General features: G+C 38.2%; 1 protein-coding gene across 5 annotated transcripts in view; it reads right to left on the bottom strand.

The window, feature by feature from the left end:
- fhod3b (formin homology 2 domain containing 3b) overlaps positions 1–13,787 on the bottom strand; it is an 84,917-nt gene that overhangs the window by 59,695 nt on the left and 11,435 nt on the right. For all 5 annotated transcript variants that reach the window (XM_017426513.3, XM_017426514.3, XM_017426515.3 and 2 more), the window contains exon 3: positions 13,386–13,450. In XM_017426513.3, coding sequence (XP_017282002.1) covers positions 13,386–13,450 — 65 coding nt within the window. The remainder of the gene's footprint in view (positions 1–13,385; positions 13,451–13,787) is intronic.

Raw genomic sequence — 13,787 nt, 5'->3', positions numbered from 1 at the left:
TGTCCAGCCTTTGACAACTTTATTGAACTATGTTGCTTCAACTTCAGAGAACTTGTGTCACCTTATTTTAAACTTTACTTTAATTGCAACGCCAATTAATTTCTTTCTCAACGGGAGCCACAAAAGGAGGCAGAAAACATGTATAGCTGGACAGACGGCCCTTTGATAGTTTTAGTCTTCGGCTGCCAATATAGCACCATTGACTCAACTGCATTTTGGTACAGCACAATATCTCTCCCCATCTTTCCTTAGCAATAGTGAGCCCAGGACGTCTAGCTGACACTGGACTCCATGCTCATGGGTTTCTGTGGACTCGACACTTTCCAAAGATAACACGACCCAAAGATTTCCACTCACGGGCTGACTGAGGCCCTGCTGAGGCAAACTGCCTGATGGGGAACAGACCAAAAAGAGCAAGCCCGTCTTCGAAGACACATCAAGCTGAACTATCAGATGTGCCTTCAAGGTTTAAAATTAGTTACTATTGATCAGAAAAACAAAACAGGAACTGACAGTTTGAAAAGAGAGTGTTATTTAAATCTACTCAGAGGATAAAAATCTATGGACACATGATACCAAAGACAGGGTAATAAAGATGTCATCAAGTGCAAAAAAACAAATCAACTGTATTCATATGTATATATAAAGATCATAATACAACTCATCACTAAACGGTTCCTGGCTATTTCATGTTGAAACAGATGCCTGTGATATATTGTCCCCTTTTTATTATTCATAGGTAAATTAAGATTTCCAGGAAGGACTAGTGCCACTGAGGGGGCCAGAAAAGCCCAGCCTGGCCATGTGCACAGTCATACACTGCATGACGTCTTAGCAGGGGAACATTCCTTCAACCGTTTCTTTCCCTTTTTTAAAACCATCTTTCCAAATTTAGAAACAGAGACCATGAAGAGTGGTTTAGAACAAAAATTGGGGCAGCAGATAAATGCAAAATAAAGCTATTAAAACATGACTTGTGTGAAATGTCCCAGACTGGGAATGAAAGAGCATCTCTCCTGTCCAGGAACTTTCCACAGGAAGAAATACACAAGGCTGAATTTCACTTAACCTCTGTCTGCTTTGTGCCAGTGAAAAAAAAGAATGTCTAAAAGTTTTCCCATTGCCAAACATTAGCAACGTCTAACGCCATCTCTCTGGGGTGAGTAGGTATCTTTAGCATGTCGACATCGTAATGTCTCGCAGGGAAGTCGATACAACTCGAGCCCAGTGGATTTTTAAATTACTGTCTTTCCAACTTTGCCCAGCTTAACACCACAGCGGAGGTGAACTGAAATGATGTTATGGCTTCAGAATTCACAGCAGCTTACAGGAGCTGGGATTGCGTCTCGTCTCCATTAATCACTTTATGGTGACAGGAGGTGGTCCTCTCGTCAATCAGCCTACCCCTGCCAGCTGACCTCAGGGCCAGTGGCTTCTCTCAAGCATCAACCCAAACAAAAGGGGTGCTGCCTGCTTCCATTGCCCTGGCTACAGGGGTCACAAAGGTCTCTGCCAAACCAGCCCTTTCATCCTGCCACATTTACATGATTAGCATCTTACAACACGGGCATCAAAAGGTACAGAGGAGGGAAGACAGGGTTGTGTTTTTTTTTTAAAATACAGTGTTTATGTGCATGTGTGAGAGAGACAAGCATTGGACAATAATGAGCTCTATAAGCATTAATAAGCCCATGTGTTGGAGGGTGAAGGATTATCCTGGAGAGCTGTGTAGTGTGGGTCTCCAGGTGGCTCAGAGGTTATGCAGGGTTAACCCCCCAGTTGATCCCTCCACCGTCAGAAGTAGAAGATCCACTCTTGGCTGGTCACAGAAATGGAGACAATGTGGCTGATCCATCTTGTAAGCCAACCACTGAACATAGTTTCAGAGTCACTGGTTTTATGTTTAGTCTCAACCTACAAGTCAGCATCAAAAAGGATGACTTTTTGTGTCAAAGCATTTTATAAATGTTTGACATAAAGAAGACTTTTGTATGAATGATGTACTCATGTCATGGAAATGTTGCTGGGTTAAATGTTGGAGGGCTGACTTCTAAACACTATTTAACTAAAGAGGAATTTTTGGGTTTGGAGCTTGTACTTTAAATTTTGACACGTTCATTTTAGTTTTTCTGCAAATGAAAAAAAAAAGTCAGGTATTTGTATTTTTAAAGAAGAAACAAATAGCATTGTGCTAAAGTCTTGAGCCATCCCTTCTTTGTTTGCAGTTTAAAACAAGACTATTATCTCCTGTTTGAATAGTTTTCAGCTTGGAGTATCTTATGAAATCGAAGAAACTGAAACAAATTGCATCTCTTTCAGGCTGCTAGTAATATGGTATAGACGTGGTCTTGCTAAGTTGTCTGTTGTGTAGAGAAAACACTGGTTTGTTAAGTTTTAAGTGTTTATATAGTTCAGCAATGTATGACATCGGCAAAAACATTCTTTAAATACAATAACCAGACTGAATTTTTTATTATTTTTTTAAAAAGGCAGGCAATAATCAAAAAGAATGAAAGAATGAATAACTCTTGCTCAAGATCATTTTACAGGTTTACAAAAAAGTCTGGCTCTTTGGAAGCATTTTTTTAATGAAGGATGGATAAAGACTTTTGCTCCATACTCTTATGTCTGGATCTCCTTTTTTAAAAGCTTTGCTTTAAATTTAAAGACATTATTGTTGTATTTTGTCCAGCAAAGTCAAATGAGAGTCTTGCCTGAAACAAGCCAGCAGAAAGGCATGACTGGCTGGAACTTCCTCTAGATGCTGAGACACAAAGGTTTCAGATGACAACATATGGCAGAGTGAGGATCTCCTTTCGTCATTTTAGGTAGTCTAGGCATGTCTGGAACAGCTAACTGGACTGCAGCTTTAATTTTTCTGGGACTTTATGTGCAGAGGAGGTGAAAAATGGGACAATGTCTGATGACATTATTGTAGAGAGGATGACTAGAAAAGCTAGAAAAAGGCATTTTGCAGCTATAGGTAAAAAATAAATGATTGTTTTAGACTGAATATCAGATTGGACTTTTAGTCTACCCTTGATCTGAAAAACACCTTTAAGCATACAGCCTTTTGAGGTTTGATATTAATGTGCACCCTTTCACACACAAGTCATCGTAAGTTTTGCTTCAGTGTTTGTTAAATCTGTTTGATGGTGACATTGATGATGTCTAATCAAATTACCAAGAAATTATTTTTATTGTTTTTATTTTTGATTCATTTTTTTAGAGACAGAAACTAAAGATGTGTTCCAGACAGATGGCAAAAAGAGATTGTACATATTAGAAAAAGATTTCAAAATTATTGCTTCTAAACCATTTCTATTATCCCTAAAATACAACTATGCACATAATATTGGCTCTTTAAAAGTACTGAACTGCAGACATATCTTTTTATTTGTAAAACATTTATGTATTTTTTTAAACTATTAACTGATGTCATAATTCCATGGTGCTGCATTTATTCCTTCTCATTTAAAACATAAAAAAATAAACTACAGCTCAATGAATGAACGCATTAGGCCCACCACCTTGAATAAAATGTTGTGAGATCTGTTTGCTAAACAGGGTCATCTCCAATAATTACTGCAAACGTTTTAGGCAAAGGTCTTGTGCTACACGTAGTGCTCGCAGTTTGTGTTGGGGATGAGTCTAATCTACTTCCAGTAGTTTAGGGCAAATCCAAAGTTTAGGGCAAAATCTGTCACACTGACTGAGTTACAGACATTTTTGTATTTGCAGCAATCTTGAGTCAAGTTGATTCCAAAAGGTCATCAGTAGATGTCCAGCCAATGAATACTTCCTGAGAGTTTCACTGAAATCTACTCTCTAGTTCATGAGATATTTTGCTAACAGAAAGACACACTTACATGATCACCCAGCTTTCATGACAGCAGGCAATAATAAAATGATGCAAAAGTTTTGTTCACTTTTTTTGTAGCTTTTTTGTGTTTTGTGCTCATCTCATGTATTTTTTATGTGTGCATCTGGGAAGGTCAAATTTCTGAATGAAACTCTACACGGCTGCTCTGAGCTTTGTGTTGGAGCTAGCTAATACAAAAGGCATTCATAACAGAATGCACAGAGATCAGCCATTAAACACTGAGGTCCAGACAGAGAGACGGATTCAAACATTTTTAGCATTTCCAAACACAGAGATTAAAGGCTTACACTCGCGCTTTTATCTTATAAACAATAAGTGTAAGCAAAACATTTTAGTCCTTTGTGTGTTCAATGATCCTTAAGTGACCGCTGTGGAAACCACTACACAAGTGAAATGAACAGATCTGAACAGATCAAAACAATGTCGGACATCTTCACTGAAAGACGAAACACAACTTTACACAGCTTTAACCACAACAATGATGGAAAAACAACTCAGTGCTCTCACAGCTTCACACAAGATTACTTCTGGTTTACATCAATTGAGATTTCTCCCATTTAAACCCAGACTAAGCAAAAGATTAAAATGCCTTTTTTACTTTTACTACTAAAGGTAGATTGGTAGAGATGTTGAATGAATGAACTTTTTCACAATTTCCTGTTGGTTTCAAAACATTTATATATGCCTGCCTTTATTGTTTTTGTTTGAACAATTATTTGTCCTATGCATAATTCGTCCACTTTACTCATTTTAGAAGCACATTTCACAATATGCCATCACAGTCAAGTTTAAGAACTGGACTGAAAAGTGAAAAAACAGCCAAAGTCAAAAAAAACAAACAACTATTGGCAGCTATTGATTAGGGTCCCTTTATAAGATTACAAGAAAACCTGGTGCTTGGAAGCAAAGTGTAAAAAAGTAGAGGTAGTTTAAAATGCTTGCACAGTATTATAGATGTATGTTTTAACACATTTTTAGGTTAGCTGAGCCTTTGTAGCTATTTCTGTAATAAAATGGCTACTGAGAGGCAGAAGTCATCTTAATGCAAAAGAAATGCTACAAATCTGCAAACAGCTCCCTTGTTAAGCCACAGTTTTTATGCATTTACTTGTTCACACAACAGAAACAATGCAACAGTCTCCCAGTGTGACAGGTTCTGATAGAAAATACAACAATAAGCTAATAACAGTTTTGGTGACAGGTTACATCATTCTATCAATGAAAAGTAGACAAATAAAAAAAAACATGCACATATTTATACTCTTTATGTACTTTCTAAGACTTTTCGGGGCTGAAAGATTTATGAAGCCGACACTTTGAATCCTGTTGTAACCTGCGGTGCAGATGAAGCCATCCCTGCTGCCCAACATCCTTGAACTGATTAAGTGGGCTTTTGGCTCACATTCACACAAGGCATTGAGGGCTTTTTCTTCTTTTCCCTCCATCTATGGTTCTTTTCTTCTGCATTCAAGAATGTAACAAAGGTTGTCCAGTCTTCTGCTGCTAAGACTGCTTTGAGTGGTCCCCTCAAGGAGCCATGGGTGGGCTGCAAGAGGAGTCTACACTGGTGCTTGAGCTCTTTCAACTGGGCCCTCTAATCATCCAACAACACTTGGAATGGAGGTGAGAAGACTTCAGGATTTTCTCAAATTTGGTGAGAACAGTTTAGCTGCCACTCAAATGCACAGAATCTACTTTTATGTTTTGATTTTTTTCCTTTGCTTGTTAGGACCTTTTAATGTTTTGATATGCTTCCAATTCTCTCATGTTGCTGTAGTTTCATTAACATGCATCAGGTTTTTATTTTCAGTTTACATAACTCTTTAATTCCTCATTCACTGCATTCTTCAGTCTAAACTGAGTGGAAAATGACTTGTTGTGGGCTTCAAAGTGAAATGGATTATATGTTTCATTAAAGGTTCTATAGTAAAAATATAACTTATCCCTCCCTCGGCCCACACTTAAGCTTACATCAGCTTCAAAAATAACAGTTGTGACTTGACCTTGAACATGTTTGAAGATGATAAATAGAAACAGACACCTGACAGCACTGCTAATATTTACAGAGGATCACAAAATGGTTTTTTGACTATTATCCTTTCAGACCTTTGAAACGTGCCTATATTCTGGGAGGTTATAATGCTGTAAACCAAAACACAATAAAACAGTATTTACTAACCATATACTGCCTGCCTCTGCATAATAAAGAAGCTTCTGTTGGACCGCAGCTAGAAACCAAAACACAAGGTGAATCAGCGGGAGTTGCAGGTGTTTGAAAGCCTGGACATACTGAAAGATCACAAAGAGATAAAAATGGACACTGTTATCCTCCTTTACACTGGGAAATAAAAAGCTATTGTTGACTTAATGGAAAGAAAGAAAGAAATGGTATAACTGCAAGATTCCTGATAATACTATCCAGATAATACTAGAGTTTGAGAAGCTACGGTCCAGTTTTTGGTCAATCAACTGTGTAAATATCGTCTGTTCCTGTCTGCAAGGTTCCACCAAGTCCTTTCTCGTGATGGCAAGAACTTTGTAACCATGAAGTTTTTGTCCAATTCTAAATTATTATTCTAATGTAATATGTTTGGTATTATTGTTGATCTTCCTTTTTAAACATAAAAAATATATTACACACCAAAGTCAGCTACAAGCCAGGTAACTAGTTACTTAACATATAAGAGGATACTGACGTGTCTTTTTACTGATGGCGTACCAAGTTCCTGAACTGATGCCTCACTTTGTAGACATATTTTACCTGCTGCACCATGTGACACCAAATTCAGGTCAAGGGGCAAAACTAAGATTCTACCTTTGGGTACCAACAACGCAATCACAACAATAAAACACAACAGACAAGTCAAACCACAAGCTGAGAAAAATCAAACAAACAAAGATGAAAAAAAAAAAAATTAAGGAAAATTGCCATTATCTAAATTTGAGCAATTGTAACCAAAGACCAGAAGAGCTATAAAAAATGACACATTTGTAGAGAGAGAAATCACTTGTACTTCATTTCTTTTTCTTTTAGTAATAGAAAATAAAGAGACAAGCCCATTGCCGCCACCTAAAGCTGAAGGCCCACGAGTCAAACACTGCACAGCTGATTTAAAAATAGTATGATTACAAGGGCAGCTTTGTGCAGTCCGACTGAAAAGGATGTTGAAGCGTGAAGAAGTCAGGAAGATGCATGGGCAGAATGAGGCAGAACCGCTGCCACTGAGAACTCGACAGCAACACACTGAGGCAAAGATTCTTGGGAGGGGAAATCAGCACCAACAAAGGGCACGAAAATACTTTACCATAATGGTGCTAATCTTTTCAAAACCAAAACAAATCTCCAGCAGTTTTCATGTGTGAGTCAAGTGCAAAAATGACTGTCTTAACCGTCTCAACTCAAGCCTAAACAGATCCGTTATTTTTCCATCTGATGTCAGCTGAAAGAATAAATCAATCTCAGGGCATGAATGTAACAAAAGTCTTATAAATCCTCCATCAAAGCAAAACAGTAAAAGTAAATGATTCAGAGCTAGCCAGCTGTGGCAACACTGCTTGATCCAAGGTGGGAGAAGAAAAAACAACTGGATGAGTGACAGTTGCTGTAACGACAAACAGAATATGTGAAGCACTTCGGTTTTCCTGCACGTTTCTCATATTCTCCTTATAGGAAAGAGGAAAAGAGACGCTTATTTACAAAGACATGAATATAAAAGCTAAGAGAGAGAAAAGAAGGCAGTGTGACGTGGGAAGGATGGCGAGATGAAGTCAGTGACATCCTGGGATCTGGCTGAAGGCCACTGGGGCACTGAGTTAAAAGGTCAGAGTTTTTTAAGGCAACCCTGGAACTCAGATTCCTTCTTTTCATACAACCATAATTTGAAAGGTGATCAATTTGGCACCATCCAAAAGTCTGATAATGTTTTCAGATATGTGGCATACGTAGGCAAGCTGAGGAGAAGACAAAACACATTTATCAGATCACAATATAGACCAGATTAGAAAGTAAAAACTTACAGTGACTGGCTGATAACCTAAACTGATTCAACCCAAGAACAAAACATTAGCTAAAAGAATGTGATGATCATCAACTACTAAAACTTTATTTTTTGAGTTTTGGTCTGTTTGAAGTAAAAAAAAAAAATACCAAGAATTCACATTTTTTAAATTATGAAGACTGTGCAGTTCTTTTTTTCCTTTTTTTAAATGGGATGTTTTGTCATTTTTGAATACTGAACAAGACAAAACAATCCTTGAACAGCTTTTCTGACTCTGCATTCATAAATGAAGCTGCAGCCCAACCAGATTTCATGGTGTTCAAATGGGCATGCAGAAATGTTTCTAAATCTGCTGTCTCACTTTGTTCATGACACAAAAAGAGTGCAACACAAGCCTGAGCAGAGGCTACACAAACCTCAGCTCCAAACCACAACAGAACCCTAAGAGGAGATCAGTAAACTATTCTGCTCAGTCAACAAATAAATATTGGTTCATGCAAAAACAAACTACGACTCGTTCCAAGTTTTCTTTCCCACCAGCAGTCAGATGTTTAAAGTCTGTGGTTCCTGATGTTACACACCTGCCCGTTTTAACAAGGTCTGCTGCAATTTCAAAGCAGTGGTGAACCTCAGAGCGGTCTGGTTCACATGAGATTCTTTTTTAACTCTCACACTGTGCCCGTTTTAAAAAACTACATTGTTTTTGTCATCAAAAAATGACTGGATCATTTTTTTGATGGGAGTTTAAAGATGGAGAATATAATTTGGTGCACTGAAACTCAATGAGGCATCTCTGGTTATACAGAGAAACAGTTTTATCCCCTGGTCAGGCTGACCGTTCACCCTTTTGCCTTGGTCTCATAAATACAACAAGAAAAAAAAAAAAGATCTGCTCGTGGATGAAAACGTTGACAGCTCTCTTCTTTTCCTGGATGGGTGAGGAGTAGCACTGAGGGGTCTTACAACTGGAAACAGATGGCTTCTTAATGTGTGCATGCCTTTGGAGAGCGTGCAAGTGAATGTGAGAATGAATGCATTTATATGAATTAATGTGCAGCTTAGCATTTTCTGTTGTATGTGATGCAAATCTGCAAACGAGCCAGCAATCAGGTCTAATCCTACAAAAATTCCAAGTATGATTTAGGAACAAAATCCAAAATGAAAGAAAACCATTAAATGACACATTAACCTCAGCCACGTTGCCGTGTCACCTCATATGGTTGATTGGCTCATTGCACAACAGAAGATGTACACAGAAAGAGAGCGTGCCAAAGTGTAAGTTTAGATACCATCAAACCTTCAAACAATCTAGTTTTGCAATCAGCAGTGAAGAGCAAAATGCATTCCTTTCATTTTTCATTTCTGCTGCTTCGGATTTCTCTTTTTTGGCACAGTGTTGTTTAGGTTGGCCTCCAGGGGTGACTCAGAGTCTATCATCCTATCTTCTGGGTGTCTCTGAGTCAAAGAGTCGACAGTCTGAGCCACTTGATCTTCCTCTGGGTCTCATGGGTGCCATTGGATATGAATGTTTTTAATTATTCTTCACCTGGCTCACATTCTCGGACACAAATGTGAACGGGTGTTTGGTTTTGTTGCTTTAATGTGACTCTGAAGTGTGATGTTATTCTGAAGATCTCCTTCATGAGAATTATTTGACAAGGACAAAGGTGAATTTACAACTTGGATAAGAAAACAAAAATGCTGAAAATACTGAAGTTGTTTCAATTGTTACAATCTCCAAATAAAATCTTGATTCTAATTACATTATTTTGCTCTTGAAAAACGAGAAATTTTAAGCTCATTTCCAGTTGTTTATTTTTCAGAGTAAGGACTGAAATTGGTTTTGTGAGAGTACAGGTGGTTAGTAGTGATCTGGGATTGGTAAGAACAAACACTGTGGTTGGAAACACCACGATAACCAAGATGTGATCATTTTATCATTTATCAGTTTGTTGACAACCCATACACATCCCATAAAAACCATTATTTAAACAACTATCAGAAAGTTCAGTCATTCAATTTAGCTGAATTGTTAGCTGCCAGCAACTAATCTTCCTCCAGGGTGTGCAGAGGAATGATAAAAAAGATTTCCTTCTCATCGTCATTCATTTTAACAAACAACGGACTTTTCGGTTGTCAAACTGAAGATTTAAACTACCAATTTGGCAAAATTATAGCATGAAACAGAAACAAAAGTCAACAGCAGTCACAATGAATCATGCCCTGAGCCAGGATTATAAGATCGTAAAAGACAAGGCAGATAATCCACTAAGAATGTGTCACCTCTGATTACGACTGTCACTCCTCAGCTGGGATCACAGTGTTGACAGATGCAGCTGCTCTTACAGAGGAATACCAACAAGTTGAAGCTTTTAAATGGCTTTTAGTTGGGGTTTTTTGGGAATAAGCACATGCAAGCAGTTAAAGGACTGTATCGTGGCAGTGAGATGAGCTGGCTTCATATGAAGTTGTTTGCACAAAGATGACAAATATTTGCTGGGGATCAAATGGGATTTCTGAATGCTAGCAGATACATTTCTCACATGAGAAATATTTAGAATTTATGTGAAGGATTATAACTACTAAGAACAGTGTTAATTCTTAGTTTCCCCATTCTTTTGTTCAAATTTGTGAGGCCCAGGCAGTAGTCTGTCACTATCCTAAATCTTACCCTCTAAATATCATCATGGATCTCAAAGTCCCAGAGACAATGATGCACAAAAAACAGGCTTATAATGTACTCTTGGACAACACTAAAGTAAGCACAAAACTGCTTTAATCAGGCTCCTGATACCACATCTAGCCCACCGACAATAATTACAGCCTAACAATATAAACAGGCTGTGGCCAAAGCTAACATACAGAGCTGGGAAAGTTCAGCTTATTTACTGAATCCTGTTGTACTGGTCCATATGAGTGTAAACAAAATCGAACCAAATCTGTTTATCCGACAACAGAAACACATTAATGATAACTATTTTCTTCATCAAATGACTGACTAATACATTATGTGTACTCGCTACTTGCTTGGACATATGAGTTCCAATAGTAGCTCTTCTTTTGTGCCTTTATTGACAGCTCTTTTTCTCTTGTTTAGTTGTACTCTTGTGTCAAAGTGTAATGGATTAAGATAAGATTCATCATCAGAGATATACGACTTGTTTTTTTGTCATTATAAAGACCATGGTATAAAAGGCATGATCTTTATAATGATAATCTCTATAATAGCCAATCTCTTAAGCAATGGCAATCCATTGCTTAAAGTTTTTATGAACCATTAAGGCTTGGATTGTACCAATTACAAAACAAGTTTAGATAATGAATTTAAGGCAGAACTTTTGGTGTGAAATAAAAGTGTACGGAGACAGCATCAGCTCACTGTTCATAACAAATCATTGTGCCAGAAGTGGATCTATAAAGTACAGTTTAATAAACCATTAGCTTTTTGGGAAAAACATTTCCTCCCTCCTTTTTGTGGCACAGATTTCTGCCATGCTCCAACAGAGACATATGTATGTGAGTGCTAATGACTATGATTAGGGAAGCCTGGCTTAGGTCCTGCTGTGGTTTATGACACGCAAGCGCGCGCGCACACACACACACACACACACAAAGACAGACAAATTGAGAGCTGGGTCTGTTTTGTGTAAATTTGCTAAGAAAACCCTCAAAACCAGAAAACATACACCAAAAGATGCACTACTTAATTAAACCTTGAAGTACATGCAATGAGTTTTCCACAAAACAGCGCTAAATAACAGAGATTAGAGTAAACACAGTTGAAACCAACTCATTACTCATGTTCGTGGAGGGAGCCTCTGGGATAAACATCTTAACAACGTGGGTGTGCTAATGTGGCACACAATCATCGGTGGAGATGCATTTAAATAAAAACAAAAACTTCAAGAGTAAAAAAAAAACAAAAACTAAGAGCTGCTCTGATACCACTATATAGTGTAAGCTTGCTCTTCATCTTTTTATTATAAAAAAGACAAAAAAAAGTCACTAAAATTGGTATGGTTCAATTTTAGACATTCTGTTTTACGGTAATGCTGATGAATCTTTTAATGCAGTGGAGTGCACAACCTCATGAATACTGTGCCATTTAGAAATGATGTTTTTGGAGAAAAAACAAACAAAAGTATATTTGTCCAATGTTCAAAAGGTTAGCCTCCTAGTCATGTAGCAGTCAGACCCAAATGTCTGGATAGATTACAGTAACGATGACCACCTCAGCTACATGAAAGCCACTCAGGCGGTCACTGAGAGACTATGGAGGGGCAACAGGTGGCTGTCAACTTAGAGAAAGAGGGTCATCCACTTAGACAAGAGTGGCGAGTCTGTCTGTCACCCCCCCAGGCTCCACTAAGCCAAGCCAGGCACCAGCGGGGGGGGGAGAATAAGGTAAACTCTTGAGGAGTTTTCAGCCAAATATTTACAAATGCAGCCATAATGAACTTGTGACCCGTTACACAGGACACCGATGAGGAGACCTTTGGTTGTGCACTGTTCTAACTTCAGTGAGCTAATAAGAATATCAGTGCTGTGCATATATAAGAGATTTGCTGTATCAGCTGCAGAGCAATAGTGTCAAAAGCGTCAAAGTAATCCTCCTAGTAATCCACACGAACCACCTTGATCTGTTCTTTTAGTTCTTCTGCATTTCAACAATACTTTGTTGGAGCTGTCCTAAAAATGTTCAGACTTTTCCAACTTGTCATTCATCAACAGGTTCAGTCAAAACCCTGACTTATTGGTGTCATTTAAGCAAAAATTGTCAGTGCCTGTGGTTTACTTCTATTGCACCAGAGAAAACGGACAAACGTACAATCTGACAATCTGCAGCTTAATAACCTTTGTAGATCTTGTGTTCCTTTTGCACAGTAGGAGGGAGTGCATGTGTCTTTATGAGAGATTATGTTCTGCTCCTGCTACAAACATAACATGTTGCTAACAAACTGTGCTAGTTAATGACTTTTAAATAGCTTCTTCCTTCATTTTATGCTATAAAACAGAATTAAACAAGGTAGCAAAACAAATAACACCTACTTATCAGAACTGTCTTACCAGAAAGAGGCAGAGCATGTAAGCCAATGTATTTAAACCAAAATCTGAAGGCCAACATCTGAATCACATTGTGCATACATGTGTCTGCACACATGCAGAGCGCATGCATGTTTGCATGTGTTTTCACTCAGCTCTTTGTGCTGGTTGCCTCACATTATTCAAAGAACACAGAGCACAGTAACTCTCCCTGACTCACGGCAGCGCTCTGTTTTTGGAGTGTTGTTGAAATGCTGTTAATTGTCACTCAAATTACAAACCCTGACTCTGTCACACAGCCGCCACTGTGCAAGTTCAACACAGATCTGAAGAAAACGATCCTCAGGTGACGGAGGTAAGGAGCGCTCATACCACTGCTGATGGAGACAGCGAGGGCAAGCTGAACCTAAGTGAAATGTGGCAAATGTACGGTTTAAAGCGGAGTCCAGTTTATTACTCACCAATGCAGGCATGAACTCTGACTGACAGCTGTGTTCGAAGAATGATGCTGTGTTTCTTGCCCCTCCTATAAAAAAGACAACTTGTTATAAAAGACATTTGCAACATTAGGATCATTTTAAGTTGTTTGCATGTGTTTCTGTCTAAACATTTTTACTTACAGGGGTAAAGCACACAATGTAGTCTTATTAAACAAAAGAAACAGGATTAATATTTTATTTTACGATAACCACAAAATAGAGAACTGGGGTGCTGATATGATCAAAAATGCAAAAATAGTCTGCTTTTGTGGGAACTGCTTAATGAAGTTTCCAGCATCTTCAACATTTGCAGTTGGTTTGTAACAAAGAACAAAACTGAGAAAATCTCTTCATTGATTAAAAAGAAGGATGGGAGCAACTTGG

Source organism: Kryptolebias marmoratus, linkage group LG16 (genome assembly GCF_001649575.2).
Source record: "Kryptolebias marmoratus isolate JLee-2015 linkage group LG16, ASM164957v2, whole genome shotgun sequence".
NCBI classification, from domain to species: Eukaryota; Metazoa; Chordata; class Actinopteri; order Cyprinodontiformes; family Rivulidae; genus Kryptolebias; species Kryptolebias marmoratus.
This window is presented reverse-complemented; position numbering and strand designations above follow the sequence as displayed.